The sequence below is a fragment of the Eptatretus burgeri genome, chromosome 3, assembly GCF_056783735.1.
Source record: "Eptatretus burgeri isolate ZD-2024b chromosome 3, Ebu_testis_v1, whole genome shotgun sequence".
NCBI classification, from domain to species: Eukaryota; Metazoa; Chordata; class Myxini; order Myxiniformes; family Myxinidae; genus Eptatretus; species Eptatretus burgeri.
The window spans coordinates 105,290,474-105,312,973 of NC_140963.1; the positions used below are offsets into that span (position 1 = coordinate 105,290,474).

At 51.3% G+C, this 22,500-nt stretch overlaps 1 protein-coding gene across 9 annotated transcripts in view; it reads left to right on the plus strand.

The window, feature by feature from the left end:
• LOC147030581 (uncharacterized) overlaps nt 1–22,500 on the plus strand; it is a 163,944-nt gene that overhangs the window by 134,551 nt on the left and 6,893 nt on the right. For all 9 annotated transcript variants that reach the window (XM_085874795.1, XM_085874798.1, XM_085874797.1 and 6 more), the window contains 2 exons: nt 2,296–2,400; nt 2,503–3,853. In XM_085874795.1, the coding sequence (XP_085730921.1) occupies nt 2,296–2,400; nt 2,503–3,853 (1,456 nt within the window). The remainder of the gene's footprint in view (nt 1–2,295; nt 2,401–2,502; nt 3,854–22,500) is intronic.

Sequence of the window (22,500 nt, forward strand, 5' to 3'; positions counted from 1 at the left end):
CACTTGAATTTTGAGGAGTTGCATATTTGGTATTTGAATTCAACCACCATTTATTTTTGAGGTCAAATTTGTTTTATGGATTTTGCAAGTATCATGCTCTGCACGACGTCGTCGTCTTGTTTGTTTGTTTGTCTGTGTACAGGATATCTCAAAAAGTTGTGGACCGATCCGGATAAAATTTGGTGGGCACATTGGGTGTGTGACAAGGACGATCTGGTTATATTTTGGTGAAGATCCAGATCCGGATCCGACTACGAGAATTTTTAAGTGATTCTTCACCATTGAGATTGCGCCAAAAACGTTATATAGCACGATATCTCAAAAAGTTGTGGATGGATTCGGGTGAAACTTGGTGGACATGTTGGGTGTGTGACGAGGAACAATCGTTCTATTTTGGTGAAGATCCGAATCTGACACTTTTTTGAGTGATTCTTCACCATTGAGAGGCAGGGCTAAACTATGATACATAGCACGACATCTCAAAAAGTTGTGGACGGATTCAACTTTTGTGACATTATCTCAAAAAATGACATTTGATGGACTGGTTGGGTGTGTGGCATGGACAAATTTATTCGATTTTGGTGAAGATCTGAATCCAAATCCGACAAATAGAATTTTTATGTGATTTTTCACCATTGAGAGATGGGGCTCAAAAACAACATATAGCATGATATTTTAAAAATGTGTTGGGCCAGATATGTTCTTGTGGATCAGGCATTACGGGGCGGAGGTATGTGCTCAACCGAGTTCCCTCTCGTTTATACTGTGTTTATTAACCAATTCACAATCCCTCAAGAATCATTCAAATGAAAACCGAAACTAGCACTTGCTCGCGTGGGAAGGCAGAAGGTGGGAAACCACTTGTTACAAATAATGGTTTCTTTAATAAGTAAAATATCGTAGATGAGAAGGGCACTCGGTGGAGCGCATACCTCCACCCCATAATGGCTGATCCACAAGAACATATCTGGCCCAATACATTTTTGAGATATCGTGCTCTATATCGGTTTAGCCCGATCTCTCAATGGTGAAGAATCACTTAAAAAATTATCAGATCCGGATCTTCACCAAAACTGAATAAATTCTTCTTTGTGATCACACACCCATCATGTCCAAGTTTCATCCAAATCCGTCCACAACTTTTTGAGATATACTATATATCGTTTTTGGCCCAATCTCTGAATGGTGAAGAATCACTTTAAAAAATTTATTACTCCGATCCGTATCCGGATCTTCACCAAAATGTAATCAGTTCATCCTTGTCACACACCGAACCTGTTCACAAAATTTCACCTGGATCTGTCCAAAAATTTTTGAGATATCCTGTACACAGACAAACAAATAGACAGAAAGGGGTGAAAACATAACCTTCATCTTCGGTGGCGGAAGTAATAAAGAAGGGCAGGATATTATAAATACATGCACTCAACGTTCGGCAAATGGGGCAGAAGGGAAAATACGTACTTAGACACCAAAATGCCAGATTCAAACCTGAAACAAAGGGGCAGGTGAGGACTTGAACAGGACTAGTGTGGTATGTGGCAGAGGGATAGCGACGAGGAGATGCCTTCGTTGTCTTTCGGACCGTCTGTGTCAACGACGAGAGAGACAGACAGACACACATACAGACACAGACATATGGAGACACATATCTCCGATCTTGAACAGATCTGTAAGGCCAACGGTTCTCTCTACTCCTGCATGCACGGACCCTGCTTTTACATACCAAGGACCGTCCTCTGGTTCTGTCATTCGTGAGCGAAGATATGTGAGAGTGTGATGGCATCTGCACCTCTTTGTGCAAAAGTGAGCCAATTGACATTGGCAAGATTGAATTGACATTGGCAATTTATTAAATTGACATTGGCAAGTTATTAAATGTGTGTATCGACATGTAAGTAAATGAAATGGTGCAGTATATTTTCATTATATTTATACAGTACATTATTGATAGCCAGTGCTTTACTGTTTGTTTATTGAATATATGTACAGTACAGCATTCCTTCTCAAGTTTGTATGAAGCATATAATGTGTACACCAGTCTTTGCCATTGACAAGATGGAAATTTCTCCGATTTTTAGTATTACGTACATATATCCTCAACTTCTCAAATGCTACTTTTGCCAAACGCGAGGTTTTCCAGGAACATATCCTTCGAATTGGATGAGGGTCAACTGTGTAGGCTTTAGATGCCACAGTACTTTTCTTCTGAAATTTGTTTTTTTTTCTCTCTTTACAGAATATGACATTGATTTGATTTTTTTTTATTTTTTATAATATCGTTCCTTTTGTCAGATGACATGTCAGATTACTAATGAGGAAGAAGCATGCCTGGCACTGCGTGCTTCGAAGTTCCTCACAAATGCTCTGATGAAGTATCGCCTAAAGCCTGTCAAAGATGTAAGTGGAAGTGTTATCTTTGATCTGCAGTGTCTCTTTTTAACTTGATAAGCAGTATTGGTTCATGCTTTGTTTGACCCTAATGGGATTTTTGACCCACAGTTGAATAAAATTGAGCTGGGGCAAGATTACCCACCGGATTTCCCCAGAGACCGTCCAATGGATTTCCCAAGAGACCGTCCAATGGATTTCCCAAGAGACAGTCCAGTGGATTTCCCAAGAGACAGTCCAGTGGATTTCCCAAGAGACAGTCCAATTGATTTTCCCAGGGACCATCAGCGGGATTTCTCCAGGGACCGTCAGGTGGATTTCCCCAGTGACCAGCAGTTGGATTTCCCTCGGGAACGTCAACAAGATTTCCCCAGGGACCATCAGCGAGATTTCCCCAGGGACCGTCAGCGAGATTCCCCCAGGGACCGTCAGCGAGATTCCCCCAGGGACCATCAGCGAGATTCCACCAGGGACCGTCAGCAAGATTCCCCCAGGGACCGTCAGTGGGATTCCCCCAGGGACCGTCAGCGGGATTTCTCCAGGGACCGTCAGTTGGATTTCCCCAGCAACCGTCAGCAGGATTCCCCCAGAGACCGTGAGCAGGGTTTCCCCGGAGACCATCAGCAGGGTTTCCCCGGGGACCATCAGCAAGGATTCCCCGGGGACCGTCAGCAGGGTTTCCCCGGGGACCGTCAGCAGGGTTTCCCCGGGGACCGTCAGCAGGGTTTCCCCGGGGACCGTCAGCAGGGTTTGACCGGGGACCGTCAGCAGGGTTTCCCCGGAGACCATCAGCAGGGTTTCCCCGGAGACCATCAGCAGGGTTTCCCCAGAGACCGTCAGCAGGGTTTCCCCGGAGACCTTCCACCGGATTTCCCCAAGGACCTACCACCAGATTTCCCAAGGAACCCTCTGCCAGATTTCCCAAGGAACCCTCTGCCAGATTTCCCAAGGAACCCTCTGCCAGATTTCCCAAGGAACCCTCTGCCAGATTTCTCAAGGAACCCTCTGCCAGATTTCCCAAGGAACCCTCTGCCAGATTTCCCAAGGAACCCTCTGCCAGATTTGCCAAGGAACCTTCCACTGGATTTCGTCAGGAACCTTCCACCGGATTTCCTCAGGAACCTTCCACTGGATTTCCTCAGGAACCTTCCACCGGGTTTACTCAAGAACCTTCCACCGGATTTTCTCAAGACCCTTCCACCGGATTTTCTCAGGAACGTTCAACCGGATACCCCCAGGAACCTTCAACCGGATTTCCCCAGGAACCTTCAACCGGATTTCCCCAGGAACCTTCAACCGGATTTCCCCAGGAACCTTCCACCGGATTTCCCCATTAACCCTCCATCGGATATCCCCAGCAACCTTCCACCGGATATCCCGAGGAACAATGCACCGTATTTCCTCAGGAATCTTCCACCGGATTGCCTCATGAATCTTCCACTGAATTTCCTTAATAATCCAGGTAAACTTGTAGTTTATATTGACAAACTTTGCATTGCTAAATGCTCCATCTTATTCCATACTTTTATTTGAGGTTAAAAATTAACATGAGTTGATATTCACCCACAGTTATAAATACAAGTACAGTTAAGTCCTGTAAAATAAACAGGACAAATCTTGATAATCTCAACAGTATTTTCAGTGACTTGGACTCGTGATGTCAGAATTCTCATTAAGTATTTGAGTCGACAACCAATTTGAAAGAGTAGGTGGCTGAATTTATTTGCTCATTGCAGCAAGGCATTGTCTTGGCTTTTCACTCAGATCTTTTTTTGTAACACCCAGAATTGCGGCACAAGTCTTAACAGATTAATGTGCAGTGAAAAGAGGTGAGCAAAATGAGTAGCCTACCATATTAAAGGAATGAGAAAGGATTTTTAAAACAAGGTCTGGAGGTATAAAATACATCTTAAGAGATCTGAGTTGAAAATCACACCCAATTTGATTCATCGGAATTTCAATATTTTGGGTAGTCTCCTCTTAAATGACCATGTCATCTTCTTCAAAATAACTTGCTTCATCTGAGGATCATATTTGAGCTACAACACAAATCATACACACACACACATGAAGATAAATACATGAGACAACACTGGAAACCTTCGACAAAGTCACTGAGCTTGTGGGAAGCTTCATGGAGCACTCTGAATACCAGTGATGCCATCTTTATGACATCCCTTTTCTCAGTAGGAGAAATGAGGAGGATTTCCTCTTCCCCATGGTTGCCAAGCTATGGGGTTTATCCGTACTCTATCCTTTAAACGTTGAGTTTCGATCAAGAAAGCTGCACTTACAATTTTTTAAGTCTTTGGTTTGACTGGGCCAGGATCAGAATCGAACCACCAACCTCCAAACCTCTGAATGAACGCTGTGCCAACTCGTATTATGCCACTGAATCTGGCTGAAAACCAAACATGCTTCAGAATAATTTGAAGAAGTCAGTAACTACAACCAATGGTGTAGCTTGTGAGGACTGCAGGCATGGAGGGTTCAGGAGGATGTCCCCAATCCCCATCAGAGAATGTTGAAATGTCTCGGTGCAAAATACTGAATTATGAACAATTAAAGGGGGTTAAACACCAGATATTGTCATCCTTTAAAGGTCAAAATATTGTTGCGGATTCGTGCCCGCCGGCGTGCGGGCGGCCACGTAACTCGAATCGCGGCACTTCGCCCACCGGACGGACAATCCCGTCGTGACCCTCTCGGACTAACGCCGGGAACTAGTCACGGGTGGGCCTTTCGGCCTCACCACGATCGTGCCAATCGGCTCCCCGCGTGGGATAGGGTTGTTCGCCAAATTCGACCAACCTAAGTACCCACACGGAGGGTAGACCGGGCGATCGCACCTCGCCGCAGGTCGACTTCGGACATGGGCCACTTTAAGCGACCCGTTCCGTACTATCGCGATAACCGAGCGGTGTTATCGTCAACCTCGATGGTTCCGATTAATTATCGGGCGTATTTAGCCCACGACCAACCCTTTACGTGAAGTAAGATGGAGATTCAATTAGAGAAAAGACGAAGCGAAACGGGAGAAACAGTTCAACATAAAGCACATTTATTCCGCGGCAAACGGAAAGCACACATATACAATTACCACAATTATGCACCAAAAGCAAATGTAACAAAAGAAGAAACAACAATTACGCACCAAAAGCAATTGCAACAAACGAAACAGAATGCAGATCTACTACCGACTACGCGAGCACACTGCAACACTTACACAGTTTTACTTCACAGACGGCGCCGACAACACATATACTCCAAAGCAAAAGAAAAAAAAGGGGCCACCCTCAACGATAAGGGGCAGACGGCCTGGGACCGAGACCGCGTCGAGCCTACCCGTCTGGTGATGAGCCGCAAAATGGCGGCGGCGCCCCGACTCCGCGGGCCTCGCTGGCACTGCCTGGAATGGGGTGGGAACGGGGCCCCCTTCTCACACTATCTCAGCGCGGGGGGAAATAGGGGGGGGGGGTTGTTGATGCTCGGGGGAAAGAGGATATCTGGCTGGCTTGGGTCCCGCAACGAGCGACTCCACTGCGACCTCGACCGCGTTCCCGGCCTCCCCTCTCCGCAGCTCCCCGACTCTGACACGAGCGCAGACCTCCACAAAGCTCCTTGGCTTCTCCGGACCCCGACAGAGACTCTCGACTGATTTTGCCGCCGCCACAACTCTCCAACTCTTCTTCGATTCGCCCCGCGCTCGGCGCTTTATAGTGCGACAGGAGAAACCATATGCAGATTTTTGGATCAGGATCGGTTCGGGGGCGGAGCCACGCTCGCCCATTGGACAGAGGAAAAGTGGGCGTGAATCATTCCTGATCCTCGAATCTGCATATATCGATTATACTCCGACGCGCCTGGAGGCGGGGCCAAATCGCCCCACGCTCGCTGATAGGACGGAACAGAAGTGGGCGTGAATCATTCTTGATCCGATTTCTCGGAAAGGCCGCTTTTTGCACCCGCTGCTCGGTGCGCGCCCTGTACGAGTCCAGGATCGGTGCCCACAAGCGGCGCGGAAATGGCGGTGATGCGATGGTTGCGAAAGCGAGATGACGGTAAAGGTCGTGGCTGTTGGCGTTGTTGTTGTTGTTGTTGTTGTTGTGAAGCGGCGTTGCGGTTGGTGGTTGTTGTGTGATGGCTGTTGAGACGTGGTTGGCTCAAAATAAAGATAGAACAGAAAAACGGCTATCTTGAAGGGTCGCAGCCCGAATGAATGACATTTATTCCCTCTAAACAACGGGTTTGGGCCTAACTACACATATACTTACAGAGATATCTCACCTATGGGACCTGAATGGTGGTTTGCGAATTTCCTCAACCACAACACTACCCCCTCCGCTTTTTACAGACTCGTCCCGAGTCGTAAAATTCGTCCCGAGTCAAATTTTCGTGTGCCATCATGTGTAGTTCTCCCCTAGTACATTTTACCTACGGATCCCTGAGTGCGACATTCATGGTATTCGTGTCCCCAAAATAAATAACCTGAGGGCTGAGTAACTACCTAAACAAACTCACTCACACGGTCGACTTAAATAAAATTGTCGGCGCTAAGACAGACATGCCGGGGGCGCAATCATATTTACAGTACATCTTAACCTTAACTTACAAATTTTACACTAAACCATGGCCCAGGATCAATGGACTCTGCAAAAAGAAAGCAGTTAGCAGGGAGCCAGGCTGCTCGCATACAGTCTCTGACTCAAACAATGCAGGTGACAGGGAACGTGGCCGGCTGCTCACACGCAGTCCAAGGCCTTCCCTTTTGAACTGAACGCAGTGAACCACAACGGTGCATGGGCTGCACAAACGCAGTCTCCGTGCCAGCTCAAGTGGCACACACAATGAACCCAACGAATGGATGGATGAATGGATGGACGCAAACACGGTGCACGGGCCGCCACTGCAGGCCCGTGTTGTAGCTGCCAACAGGGCAGTTCTCGCAGCTTGCAAACTGTTGCTTTCTGATCCTGGCGCACATGGCAATGAACAGGGGGGGCAAGCAAAAATTGAACGGGGCTGGTGAACAGGGGCAGTGGGCATGGCATGGCAAAGGCAGCAGGCAAACACAGCCCGCAGAAGAAGGCCGCTGCAGGCAAACACAGCCGGCAGACGAACTGGCCGGCACAGGCCTTGCAGAAAACAGCTGCAGACGATCCGGCCGGTACAGGCCTTGCAGCACAGCAGCTGCAGCCGATCCAGCTGGCACAGGCCTTGCAGCAAAACAACAGCTGCCGATGAAGCTGGCCAGCCTTCGCCGTTCAGTGGAGGTTGGTGGAGGGAGTGCGGTGGTGCTGGCCACTCGGAAGGCGGGCTCGGACCTACCTGACTATCTCCCTCCCAACCTATCGCCTTTGCCTGTCACTGTCTATACCCACTCCCTTAATTTGTCAAAAAACAATTTAGCCCCAACTTATTTTTTTTATTTTTACTTCCCCACTATAAATCGTCCCCTAACTCCCAGTACTGTCCTTGTTCGGCTAACCTATCCTGTCACCTAGCCTACTCCCAACCCCTACGTTCCCTTCCCGGAGGGGAATAAGGGAGAGCTAACGTCCTGTGTCGAGGCCCAACGAAGCCTCAGGATGGCCTCCCCAGAGTTCAGCGATCGATAACATAAAGTGGGTCCAGCGGCCCACAACGAGAGCGAGGGGATGGATGGTGCGGAGGGGTACACTTCCTAATCTACCCTCACCATTAACCTGTTAAACTATCCCGGGGCTTCCAACAAGCGCCTCTCACTAAACTATTGCTTCTAACAACCCAGATTCCCGTCGCCTGTGTTGGTGTCCTCACAATTTCGGGCCTCGCCCCCCAATTTTCTTCCCGTGCCCTCACACGGTCTCATGGCTGGGACGCGTGGCTCCCTTTGGCAGGCACGACCCTCTGCCGAATCTCCAGCTATGGCACCCCCGGGCACTACACTGCCTCCGAGCCTACCAGCTCCCTAAACACCGGGGAGTGCCCCCCATGGCACCTCCCCTGAAACGCCCACGTGGCAGGCTGGCTTCCCGGGCCCCTTTCCGAGGGTCACCCGTGCCCACAACACTGCCCACGCGGCTAATGGCGCCCCGGGCCCCCGCACCAAGCAGACGCACCCGTGCCCACTACGCTATCCCGGCCCCCCATGGGCCCTTGGCCTACCACGGCCGACTAGCCTGGTGCCCGGGGTACCCACTCAGCGATACTCACCTTTCGCAGCCACGCTCCCAGCCCGTCAACAGGGCTCCTGCACCCCTCCAATTGGGTATCGAGCCTACTTTCCCACCAACAACAAAACGACTTCCATTTTTCAATTTGACTAACCCAGCTAACTCACTTTACACTGACCCCGGGGTCCCTTGGGCGGGAGTCACTCCTCCCCCCAATCACTCATCGCACCATGCATTCCCCATTCGCTCCACTCATACAGACCCGCTGGCCTCACTCACTCATCATGTACTCACCTCACAACTCTTCAACACACACACCGCTGAACTCCGCCATCCTTCTAACTACCTCCCCTAACTAACTCGTGCTTCCACGTCGTCCCTTTAACTATAGCACGTTCCATTTAACCTACGTAGCTAAGCTACGTCCCCACTACACATCCAAAGTCTGTCTCTGTCTCCAAACCTAAAAAAATAATTTCCCATCCTAAATCTCAACTAACAATCCCTCTACCTAATCCATTCCACGGGCCCCATGAGGACTTACCCCTGCCCCATGGAGCCGGTCCAGCTATGCTAACCCTTCCCCCTAACTAGTTTCATCCTGTGCCCTGGTAAGGGGGTCTTCCACCCCTTGCCCGGGAATCCTGTGCACCCGAAAGTGAGGCTTGCTTTTTTTTTTTTTTCACATGCGCAGCACCAGCGCGGCAACTCACAGCTCGCGCACTTTGCACCTGCCCGTGACGTCATGCAGCTGCACGTGTACCTCGTCCCTCCTTGGACGGTACCATCAGGCAGGGATACCCCTCCTGCCGGATTCCAACCCCACGTGCAGCCATGACGTCACCGTGCGCATGAAAAAAACACAAGCCCCACGTCTCGAGGGGTTCCCCACGCGAACACATGTGCTTTGCCCGTTGGAGCTTAACACACACACACGCCCGCGTGGAGAACCCATCCGGTCCAAATCCATAATCCTGCCTAAACTTTGTCCGTCGCGGGATCGGCAACATTCACCGCGCTCGTTTCCGGACCAGGACTTCACTCTCGTAAGCGAGCACGTGGGGGCCTCGTGCGTTGCACGGCACGGACCTCGCGCTCGCTGCTGGGTTAACCCGGCACGGTCCCCGAAACAACTACAGCCGCTACTCGGCTTTCTTTCTTCTGTCGTCGTCGTCGTCGCCATTCAACCCACGCACACCTGCGTGTTACGACGCTCATACACCATTCCATTACATTCACCCCGGGAGACGCGGCTGCATGTTCACACATGCCCACCGACATCTCCCTCACACACAGCGACCTTGCACACGCTGTCTCTCTCACACTCGGCCGCTCACTCACGCATGCCATTACCCTTGCACACGTGGCTCCACTCACTCGCGGCCTTTCACTCACTCGTGCCATTTCCCTCACACAAACCATACTACTCACACACGCGGGGGCACTCGCTCGCGGTGCCTCATCCACACACGGCGTGCTGGGAAGCACGATCTTCTGCACACTTACCACCACACCACTCACACACGGGGTCGCTTCCGCACACGGGGTCTTTGTCACCCACCCGGTCGCTCTCACACACGCCCTTGCACCCGCGCTATGCGTGCATTGCAGCACGCATTTCGCCACACTCGTGAACACACACCTCGACACCACACACACCGGGACAACCACACTGGGGATTCGTGTCCCCACAAGGCTCTCCGGGGCCTCTATACCCCCCAAGCTCTCCGTGCACCTGTCCACAGCACTCCTCCCCTCGACCTCGCAAAGCACGACCGAACCCACCTGGTCGTGACTCGCCTCAAGGGGGCATACTCCCTCCCCTCGTTCCTGGAGGAGGCCATCCCGCTGCTCGCACTGGGTCTCCACCCAGTCCACCAGCTCACCCCCATTGTCCTCCACTACCTCCGTGTGTGTGTGTGCGTCTCTATCCCCGTCTTCATCATGTAGTCTTCCCTCTATCGTTCCCATCTCCCGTGTCTCTGCCAACTCAGTCACCTCTTCACCCTTTACCTCCCTTGTCTCAACTATTATTTCCGTCTCTTCCCTTGTTATCTCCCTCGTGCACGTCTCCGTCACCCCAATTAGTTTTTCCTTACCAGCCTCCACCGCGGGCCCGACAGCCGTTGCACTCCCTCCCAGCTCGTTCGCTCCCACACGTGGAGTCGCCATTTTAAACTCCCTGGTAACGGCCTTCATGCCCGCCTGCAGGCTTCGGCCCATGTTCTGCGTCTCACCCCGCAGCTCTTTCATTTCTTCCTTCATTTTGAGTGCGTTTGTTTCCATATTCACCTTCACTTCGTTTGTGTTTGTATCCATCTTTTCGTTCATGCGTTTTATTTCGTTTTTCATTTCATTTGTGTTTGTATCCATTTTCGTTTTCATTTCGTGCATTTGCTTGTTCATGTTCGCATTCATTTGTTGCGCATCCGCATTCATCTTTGCCAGCATGGTGAATAGCTGGGTCATGTCGGGTGCGTTTGGATGAGCCGTTTCGGCAGGGATCAGGGAAGGGTTTTGGTGGAGAGGGGGAGGGGAGGTGTCATACACCGCGGCCGCCGCCGCCGCACCTATTTCGGGCTCTGGGATCAGTTGGGGGAGTTCGTGTTCCTGCACAACCAACATTTCCTGCACGGGGTTTTCATCCTGGACCATGGATTCTACACATTCTAAATCCATTTCTAATACCCCCGGCTCACGCTCGCCTTGAGACGCCATCTTATTTCTCGCAAAGGGTTAATTTAAATCGCTCGTAATTTGGAGGGAATCGGGGGTCGCTCCTCTCACCCCTGGACCGATTCCCGTGAATTTAGCTGGAGACAGGAGAGCCCGTTTTCCCGTTCTCCGATACCAGTGCCGCGAGGAGGGGGGTGAGTTTGTATCCCACTCCTGACACCAGTGTTGCGGATTCGCGCCCGCCGGCGTGCGAACGGCCACGGAACTCGAATCGCGGCACGTCGCCCACCGGACGGACAATCCCGTCGTGACCCTCTCGGACTAACGCCGGGAACTAGTCACGGGTGGGCCTTTCGGCCTCACCACGATCGTGCCAATCGGCCCCCCCGCGTGGGATAGGGTTGCTCGCAAATTCGACCTACCCAAGTACCCACACGGAGGGTAGACCGGGCGATCGCACCTCGCCGCAGGTCGACTTCGGACACGGGCCACTTTAAGCGACTCGTTCCGTACTCTCGGGATAACCGAGCGGTGTTATCGTCAACCCCGACGGTTCGATTAATTATCGAGCGTTTTAGCCCACGACCAACCATTTACGTGAAGTAAGATGGAGATTCAATTAGAGAAAAGACGAAGCGAAACGGGAGAAACACATCAACATAAAGCACATTTATTCCGCGGCAAACGGAAAGCACACATATAAAATTATACACCAAAAGCCAATGTAAAAGAAGAAACACCACAATAATGCACAAAAAGCAAATGTAAAAGAGAAACACAATGCAGATCTACTACCGACTACCGGGCACACGGCAACACTTATACAGTTTTACTTCACAGACGGCGCCGACAACACATATACTCAAAGCATAAGAAAAAGGGACCACCCTCCACGATGATGGGGGCAGACGGGCCTGGGGCCGAGACCGCGTCGAGCCTACCCGTCTGGTGATGAGCCGCAAAATGGCGGTGGTGCCCCGACTCCGCGGGCCTCGCGGACAGTGTCTGGAATGGGGTGGGAACGGGGCCCCCTTCTCACACTATCTCAGCGCGGGGGGGAAACAGGAGGGGGTTGTTGATGCTCGGGGGGATGAGGATATCTCGCTGGCTCGGGTCCAGCGACGAGCGTCTCCACCGCGACCTCGGTCGCGTTATCAGCCTCCCCTCTCCGCAGCTCCCCGACTCTGACACGAGCGCCCTCTCGACTGCCTTCGCCGCCGCCACCTCTCCAACTCTCCCACTCTCCACCGCTCCGTCCAACTGCTTTCTCTGACTCTTCTCTTCTCCACTCTCCTTGACTGACTCCTTCCAACTCCACTCCGACTATTCCCAACTCAACTGCTCGGCGAGCGAACGCGGCCCTTTATAGCCCCCGGGGCTTCGCTCCTTCACCTTCGACCCTTTACCTCTGGCTGGCTCCCCATTGGACAGAGGAAAAGTGGGCGTGAATGCTTTTTGATCCACGAATCTGCATATAGCGATTATACTCCGACGCACCTGGAGGCGGGGCCAAATCGCCCCACGCTCGCCGATAGGACGGAACAGAAGTGGGCGTGAATCGTTTTTGATCCGATTTCTTCGGAAAGGCTGGTGTTTTTGCACCCGCTGCTCGGTGCGCGCCCTGCACGAGTCCAGGATCGGCGCCCACAAGCGGCGCGGGAATGGCGGTGATGCGATGGTTGCGAGAGCGAGATGTGACGGCAAGGGTCGTGGCTGTTGTCGTGAAGCGGCATTGCGGTTGGTGGTTGTTGTGTGATGGCTGTTGAGACGTGGTTGGTGGTGGTTGTGGTGGTAGTAATGGCGGCTGGTCCAAAATAAAGATAGTAAAAGAAAAACGGCTATCTAGAGGGGTCGCAGCCCGAATTAATGACATTTATTCCCTCTAAACAACGGGTTTGGGCCTAACTACACATGTACTTACAGAGATATCTCACATAAGGGACCTGAATGGTGGTTTGCGAATTTCGTCAACCACACTACCCCCTCCCCTTTTTGCAGACTCGTCCCGAGTCGTCAAATTTTCGTGTGCCATCATGTGTCGTTTTCCCCTCGTACATTTTACCTACGGATCCCTGAGTGCGATATTCATGGTATTCGTGTCCCTAAAATAAATAACCTGAGGGCTGAGTAACTACCTAAACAAACTCACTCACACGGACGACTTAAATAAAATTGCCGGCGCTAGGACAGACATGCCGGGGGGCACACTCATATTTACAGTACATCTTAACCTTAACTTACAAATTTTACACTAAACCATTTGCCAAGGATCAATGAACTCTGCAAAAAGAAAGCAGTTAGCAGGGAGCCAGGCTGCTCGCATGCAGTCTCTGGCTCAAACAATGCAGGTGATGGGGAACGTGGCCGGCTGCTCACTCGCAGTCCAAGGCCTTCCCTTTTTAACTGAACGCAGTGAACCACAACGGTGCATGGGCTGCACAAACGCAGTCTCCGTGCCAGCTCAAGTGGCACACGCAATGAACACAACGGATGGATGGATGGACACAAACATGGTGCACGGGCCGCCACTGCAGGCGGGGCCAAATCGCCCCATGCTCGCTGATAGGACGGAACAGAAGTGGGCGTGAGTCGTTTTTGATCCGATTTCTTCGGAAAGGCTGGTGTTTCTGCACCCGCTGCTCGGTGCGCGCCCTGCACGAGTCCAGTATCGGTGCCCACAAGCGGCGCGGGAATGACGGTGATGCGATGGTTGCGAGAGCGAGATGTGACGGCAAGGGTCGTGGCTGTTGGCGTTGTTGTTGTCGTGAAGCGGCGTTGCGGCTGGTGGTTGTTGTGTGATGGCTGTTGAGACGTGGTTGGTGGTGGTAGTAATGGTAGTTATGGCGGCTGGTCCAAAATAAAGATAGTAAAAGAAAAACGGCTGTCTAGAAGGGTCGCAGCCCGAATGAATGACATTTATTCCCTCTAAACAACGGGTTTGGGCCTAACTACACATATACTTACAGATATCTCACCTACGGGACCTGAATGGTGGTTTGCGAATTTCGTCAACCACAACACTACCCCCTCCCCTTTTTACAGACTCGTCCCGAGTCGTCAAATTTTCGTGTGCCATCATGTGTAGTTTTCCCCTAGTACATTTTACCTACGGATCCCTGAGTGCGACATTCATGGTATTCGTGTCCCCAAAATAAATAACCTGAGGGCTGAGTAACTACCTAAACAAACTCACTCACACGGACGACTTAAATAAAATTGCCGGCGCTAAGACAGACATGCCGGGGGCGCACTCATATTTACAGTACATCTTAACCTAACTTACAAATTTTACACTAAACCATGGCCCAGGATCAATGGACTCTGCAAAAAGAAAGCAGTTAGCAGGGAGCCAGGCTGCTCGCATGCAGTCTCTGGCTCAAACAATGCAGGTGACAGGGAACGTGGCCGGCTGCTCATACGCAGTCCAAGGCCTTCCCTTTTTAACTGAACGCAGTGAACCACAACGGTGCATGGGCTGCACAAACGCAGTCTCCGTGCCAGCTCAAGTGGCACACGCAATGAACACAAGGAATGGATGGATGAATGGATGGATGCAAACACGGTGCACGGGCCGCCACTGCAGGCCCGTGTTGTAGCTGCCAACAGGGCAGTTCTCGCAGCTTGCAAACTGTTGCTTTCTGATCCTGGGGCACATGGCAATGAACAGGGGGGGGGGGCAAAGCAAAAATTGAACGGGGCTGGTGAACAGGGGCAGTGGGCATGGCATGGCATGGCAAAGGCAGCAGGCAAACACAGCCTGCAGAACCAGGCCGTTGCAGGCAAACACAGCCGGCAGATGAACTGGCCGGCACAGGCATTGAAGTACCACAGCTGCAGATGATCCGGCCGGCACAGGCCTTGCAGCAACACAACAGCTGCCGATGAAGTGTGCCGGCACAGGCCTTGAAGAAAAACAGCCAGCCGGCAGATGAAGTGGGCCGGCACAGGCCTTACAGCAACACAGCCAGCAGATGAAGTTGGCCAGCCTTTGCCGTTCAGTGGAGGTTGGTGGAGGGAGTGCGGTGGTGCTGGCCACTCGGAAGGCGGGCTCGGACCTACCCTACGGTCTCCCTCCCAACCTATCGCCTTTGCCTGTCACTGTCTATACCCACTCCCTTAATTTGTCAAACCCCAATTTAGCCCCAACTTTTTTTTTTTTTTTTTTTTTTTTACTTCCCCACTATAAATCGTCCCCTAACCCCCTGTACTGTCCTTGTTCGGCTAACCTATCCTGTCACCTCGCCTACTCCCAACCCCTACGTTCCCTTCCCGGAGGGGAATAAGGGAAAGCTAGCGTCCTGTGTCGAGGCCCAACGAAGCCTCAGGATGGCCTCCCCAGACTTCAGCGATCTATAACCAAAGTGGGTCCAGCGGCCCACAACGAGAGCGAGGGGATGGATGGTGCGGAGGGGTACACTTCCTTATCTACCCTAACCATTTAACTGTTAAACTACCCCGGGGCTTTCAACAAGCGCCTCTCGCTTAAACTATTGGTTCTAACAACCCAGATTCCCGTCGCCTGTGTTGGTGTCCTCACAATTTCGGGCCTCGCCCCCCAATTTTCTCTCCGTGCCCTCACACGGTCTCATGGCTGGGACACGTGGCTCCCTTTGGCAGGCACGACCCTCTGCCGAATCTCCCGCTATGGCACCCCCGGGCACTACACTGCCTCCGAGCCTACCAGCTCCCTAAACACCGGGGAGTGCCCCCCATGGCACCTCCCCTGAAACGCACACGTGGCAGGCTGGCTTCCCAGGCCCCTTTCCGAGGGTCACCCGTGCCCACAACACTGCCCACGCGGCTAATGGCGCCCCGGGCCCCCGCACCAAGCAGGCGCACCCGTGCCCACTACGCTATCCCGGCCCCCCATGGGCCCTTGGCCTACCACGGCCGACTAGCCTGGTGCCCGGGGTACCCACTCAGCGATACTCACCTTTCGCAGCCACGCTCCCAGCCCGTCAACAGGGCTCCTGCACCCCTCCAAACGGGTTTCGAGCCTACATTCACACCAACAGCAAAACGACTTCCTTATTTGTTAATTTGACTAACCCACTAACTCAGTCTACACTGACCCCGGGGTCCCTTGGGCGGGAGTCACTCCTCCCCCCAATCACTCATCGCACCATGCACTCCCCACTCGCTCCACCCACACAGACCCGCCGGCCTCACTCACTCAACATGTACTCACCTCACAACTTTTCAACACACACACCGCTGAACTCCGCCATCCTTCTAACTACATCCCCTAACTAACTCGTCCTCCCACGTCATCCCTTAAACTATAGCACGTTCCTTTTAACACTACGTAGCTAAACTACGTCCTCTCTACACATTCACTGTCTGTCACTGTCTTCTAAATCAAAAAATCATTTTATTTCCCAACCTAAATCTGGCTACAATCGCTCTAACTGATCCATTCCACGGGCCCCATGAGGACTTACCCCTGCCCCATGGAGCCGGTCGAGCTATGCTAACCCTTCCCCCTAACTAGTTTCCATCCTTTGCCCTGGGCAAGGGGGTCTTCCACCCCTTGCCCAGGAATCCTGTGCACCCGAAAGTGAGGCTTGCTTTTTTTTTTTTTCACATGCGCAGCACCAGCGCGGCAACTCACAGCTCGCGCGCTTTGCACCTGCCCGTGACGTCATGCAGCTGCACGTGTTCCTCGTCCCTCCTTGGACGGTACCATCCGGCAGGGATACCCCTCCTGCCGGATTCCAACCCCACGTGCAGCCATGACGTCACCGTGCGCATAAAAAAAACACAAGCCCCACGTCTCGAGGGGTTCCCCACGCGAACACATGTGCTTTGCCCGTTGGAGCTCAACACACACGATCGCGTGGAGAACCCGTCCGGTCCAAATCCGTTATCCTGCCTAAACTTTGTCCGTCCGCGGGATCGGCAAATCCACCGCGTGCGTTTCCGGACCGGGACTTCACTCTCGCAAGCGAGCACGTGGGGGTCTCGTGCGTTGCACAGCACGGACCTCGTGCTCACTGCTGGGTGAACCCGGCACGGTCCCCGAAACAACTACAGCCGCTACTCGGCTTTCTTTCCTCACACGTCGCCGTCGTCACCATTCGACACACGCACTCCCGCGTGTTACGACGCTAACACACCTCACCATTAAACTCACTCCAGGAGACGCGGCTGCACGTTCACACATGCCGCCCGACATCTCCCTTACACACAGCGACCTTGCACACGCTGTCTCTCTCACACACACGGTCTCCCTTGCACTCGGCCGTTCACTCACGCATGCCATCTCCCTCGCACACGTGGCTCCACTCACTCGCGGCCTTCCACTCACTCGTGCCATTTCCCTCACACAAACCATACCACACACACGCGGGGGCACTCGCCCGCGGTGCCTCACTCATACTGGCCGTTTCACTCACACACACGGCCTCTTCCACTTGCGGTGCCCCTTTTACACACGGCGTGCTGGGAAGCACGTACTCCGGCACAGTCGCCACCACACCACTCACACACGGGGTCGCACTCACACCTTGCACCACACACACAGGGACAACCACACTGGGGATTTGTGTCCCCACAAGGGTCCCCGGGGCCTCTATACCCCCCAAGCTCTCCGTGCATCTGTCCACAGCACTCCTCCCCTCGAACTCACAAAGCACGACCGAACTCACCTGGTCGTGACTCGCCTCAAGGGGGCATACTCCCTCCCCTCGTTCCTGGAGGAGGCCATCCAGCTGCTCGCACTGGGTCTCTACCCAGTCCGCGAGCTCACCCCCATTATCCTCCACTACCTCTGTGTGTGTGTGTGCGTCACTAACCTTGTCCAATTCACCCTCTATCTCCCGTGTCTCTATACATTTTATTCTTTCTGTCGTCTCCTCGTGTCTATTGGTCTCTGCTTCTTTCTGGCGTCTTTCCCTTATCTTTATGTCGGTCAACCTTGCTTTCTCCTTCAGTCGCTCCCGTCCTTCCCTGTTTTTCACTCCTTGCTCTTTCACGATCTCAGCGTACCTCCTCCTTGCTTTCCGTCTTAATTGTTCTTTTCTCTCCCTCCCAATTACTTTCACCTCGTCTCTTGTCTCCCGTGTATACATTTTCTCTCCTTGTTCCTTATTTCTGTCTCTTCCTGGTTCCTTTTTCCTTCCCATCTGAGTCGTTCTTTCTCTCTGAGCCCCATTAGCTGTTCGTTCTCCCTCCGGAGCTCCTCAATCTCCGTTGACTCCAATCTCGCTCTCAGTTTTAGTTGTTCAATTTCACACTCATATAGTTGTTGTTTTCTCTCCCACTGTTCCTCCTGCTCTTTGTTTTCCAATCTCATTGTTTCTTTCAATTGGCTCATTTCCTTCCTGTGTTTCATTCGCTGTTCTCTCACTACTCTTCCTCGTTTCCTCTCCTGTCCTTCCTTCTCCAGTTTCATGGTTTTCTTCATTTGGTTCATCTCCTTTTTGTGTTTCATTTGCTGCTGTCTAATTACTCTTCCTCGTTTCCTCTCCTGTCCTTCCTTCTCCAGTTTCATGGTTTGCTTAATTTGGTTAATCTCCTTTTTGTGTTTCATTTGCTGCTGTCTCATTACTCTTCCTCGTTTCCTCTCCTGTCTTTCCTTATCCAGTTTCATGGTTTTCTTCATTTGGTTCATCTCCATTTTGTGTTTCATTCGCTGTTCTTTGTCTATCTCCTCGTACTCCAGCCTCAGCTTTTCTTTCAATTGGTCAACCTCAGATTCATGTTCTTTTTGTTTTCTATTCCATTGTTCCTCTCGTTCTTCCCTCTCCAAACTCCTTGTGTCCTTCAATCTCCTGATTTCTCCTTCCTGCTTCATTCCTTGCTCCTTCAACTTCTCCTCGTATTCCAACCTATTTTTTTCCATTTGTCGTTCAGTTTCAAATTCATACTCTTTCAGTTTTTTATTTCACTGTCTCTCTTGTTCCTCGTTCTGCAATCTCATCGTTTCCTTCAATTGACTGATTTCTTTCTCCTGTCTCATTCTTTGTTCTTTGTATTTCCTATTCCACTGTCTTCCTTGTTCCTCATTCTGTAATCTCGTTATTTCTTTCAGTTGGCTGACTTCCTTCTCCTGTCTTATTTGTTCTTCCTTCATTACTCTTTTTTGCATCTCATTCTGCAATCTCGTGGTTTCCTTCAGTTGGCTGATTTCCTTCTCCTGTCTCATTCCTTGTTCTTTCAGCACCCTTTCTTGTTCCTCATTCTGCAATCTCGTTATTTCTTTCAGTTGGCTGACTTCCTTCTCCTGTCTGATTCGTTCTTCCATCATTACTTTCTTGCATCTCATTCTGCAATCTCGTGGTTTCCTTCAGTTGGCTGATTTCCTTCTCCTGTCTCATTCCTTGTTCTTTCAGTACTCTTTCTTGTTCCTCATTCTGCAATCTCGTTATGTCTTTCAGTTGGCTGACTTCCTTCTCCTGTCTGATTCGTTCTTCCATCATTACTCTTTCTTGCATCTCATTCTTTAATCTGGCCTTCGCTTCCAGCTGTTCGATCTGTACAGTGTGGTTTCTTAAAGTTTCATTTTCCGTTCTCTTCCTTTCCTCTTTTAACACTCTCAGTTCGTTTTGTAGTTCCCTCTCTTTGTTCTGGTGTTTCTGTAACTCAGAAACTTTCTTTTCCAATTCCTTTCTCATCTCTGCACACTCCGACTTTGCTTTGGCTTCTAATTGTTCAATCTGCTCAGTGTGGTTCCTTAACGTTTCATTCTCTGCTGTCGTTCTTTCTTCTCTCACCATCCTCAACTCGTTTTGTAGTTCCCTCTCTTTGTTCTAGTGTTTCTGTAACTCAGAAGCTTTCTTTTCCAATTCCTTTCTCATCTCCGCACACTCCGACTTTGCTTTGGCTTCTAATTGTTCAATCTGCTCAGTGTGGTTCCTTAACGCTTCATTCTCTGTTCTCTTCCTTTCCTCTTTTAACATCCTCAGTTCGTCTTGTAATCCTCTTTCTTTGTTTTCGTGTTTCAGTATCTCAGAAGTTTTTGTTTCCAATTCCTCCCTCAATTTGCATGCTTCTTCACTCATTTCATCTCTTCTTTCCACCGCTTCCCTCCTCAATTCGTCCCTTTTTTACTGTATTCATTTAGTTTTTTCTGCCATTCCTTTCCCATTCTTATCTCCCCTTCCAGGATTTCTCTTTTAAACTGGCTTGCCCTTACCTCTCGCTTCAGTAGTTCCAATTCCCCATCTTGTTTGCGTTTTTCCTTTTCGAGCTTTGTTTTCCTTTCTCCTTCCTCCCTCAATTCTCCCTGCAGTTCTTCGAACTGTTCTGACTTTTCCAGCAATTCCTCCGCCCTTTCCTCGAGCTGTCTCTCTCCTCTTTTTATCTTCCATTCTCGGCTTTCTCTTTCCTGATTGCCTGTTCTTATCTCTTCCTTCAATTGTTCCAACTCCCCATCTTGTTCACATTTTTTCTCTTCCAACTGTATTTCCCTCACTCTCCCCTCTAGTTCTTTGAACCGCCTTGCTTCCTCCAATAATTTTTCCATTAATTGTTTTACTTCCAAGTCGTGCTCCTTTTGTTTCTTTTCAAGCTCGGTTTTCCATTCTTCCTCCCATTGTTTCCTTTCCTGGGAGATACCAATCTGCTGTTCCTCTATTCTTTTGTTCAGTTTGCTCTTCGCATATTCCAACTGACGGGTATAAAACACTACCAAATTCTTTTTCCCACATAATTTGTCGACTCTATTGGCCAAGTCATGTTTTTGCCACCGAATTCGTTCTAGTAAATAGTCCAATCGCTGTGTCCCCCCGTACACGTAATTTTTCTGAAGCGCGTCTGCGTGCCGTTGTGACTCGTCCACTCCACGTTGCACCTCCTCGATATATTCTTCATAACGCTTCACCTTTTCCAAGACATCCCCCAATTGTGCCTGAAGCCTGCCAATGCTCGCATAGTCATCCTGCCACGCCTGCCATGGCACATGCCGTGACCACGTGCCTTGAACCGGTGACTGGGAGCTCACGCCTCGTGCTGTGCCATTAATATCAGCCCGCTCCGTACTGCCATTGTGCGACTCCGTTTGCCGGCAAAGTTTGTGCTCAAGCCGCTCCCACTGACCACAGTTAGTGGTGGGGTTATAATTATAAAAAGAACCGACCTGGGCCATGGATCCTACATGACGACACATACCTAATACCCCCGGCTCCCGCTCGCCTTGAGACGCCATCTTATTTCTCGTAAAGGGTTAATTTAAATCGCTCGTAATTTGGAGGGAATCGGGGGTCGCTCCTCTCACCCCTGGACCGATTCCCGTGAATTTAGCTGGAGACAGGAGAGCCCGTTTTCCCGTTCTCCGATACCAGTGCCGCGAGGAGGGCGATGAGTTTATATCGCACGACCTGACACCAGTGTTGCGGATTCGCGCCCGCCGGCGTGCGAACGGCCACGTAACTCGAATCGCGGCACGTCGCCCACCGGACGGACAATCCCGTCGTGACCCTCTCGGACTAACGCCGGGAACTAGTCACGGGTGGGCCTTTCGGCCTCACCACGATCGTGCCAATCGGCCCCCCGCGTGGGATAGGGTTGCTCGCCAAATTCGACCTACCTAAGTACCCACACGGAGGGTAGACCGGGCGATCGCACCTCGCCGCAGGTCGACTTCGGACATGGGCCACTTTAAGCGACCCGTTCCGTACTATCGGGATAACCGAGCGGTGTTATCGTCAACCTGGACGGTTCGATTAATTATCGGGCATTTTAGCCCACGACCAACCCTTTTCGTGAAGTAAGATAGAGATTCAATTAGAGAAAAGACGAAGCGAAACGGGAGAAACAGTTCAACATAGAGCACATTTATTTCGCGATGGCACACGGATAGCACACATATACAATTATACACCAAAAGCAAATGTAAAAGAAGAAGAAACACACAATAATGCACAAAAAGCAAATGTAAAAGTGAAACACAATGCAGATCTACCACCGACTACCGAGCACACGGCAACACTTATACAGTTTTACTTCACAGACGGCGCCGACAACACATATACTCAAAGCAAAAGAAAAAGGGACCACCCTCCACGATGAGGGGGGCAGACGGGCCTGGGGCCGAGACCGCGTCGAGCCTACCCGTCTGGTGATGAGCCGCAAAATGGCGGTGGCGCCCCAACTCCGCGGGCCTCGCTGGGACTGCCTGGTATGGGGTGGGAACGGGGCCCCCTTCTCACACTATCTCAGCGCGGGGGGAAACAGGAGGGGGTTGTTGATGCTCGGGGGGATGAGGATATCTCGCTGGTTCGGGTCCCGCGACGAGCGTCTCCACCGCGACCTCGGTCGCGTTATCGGCCTCTCCTCT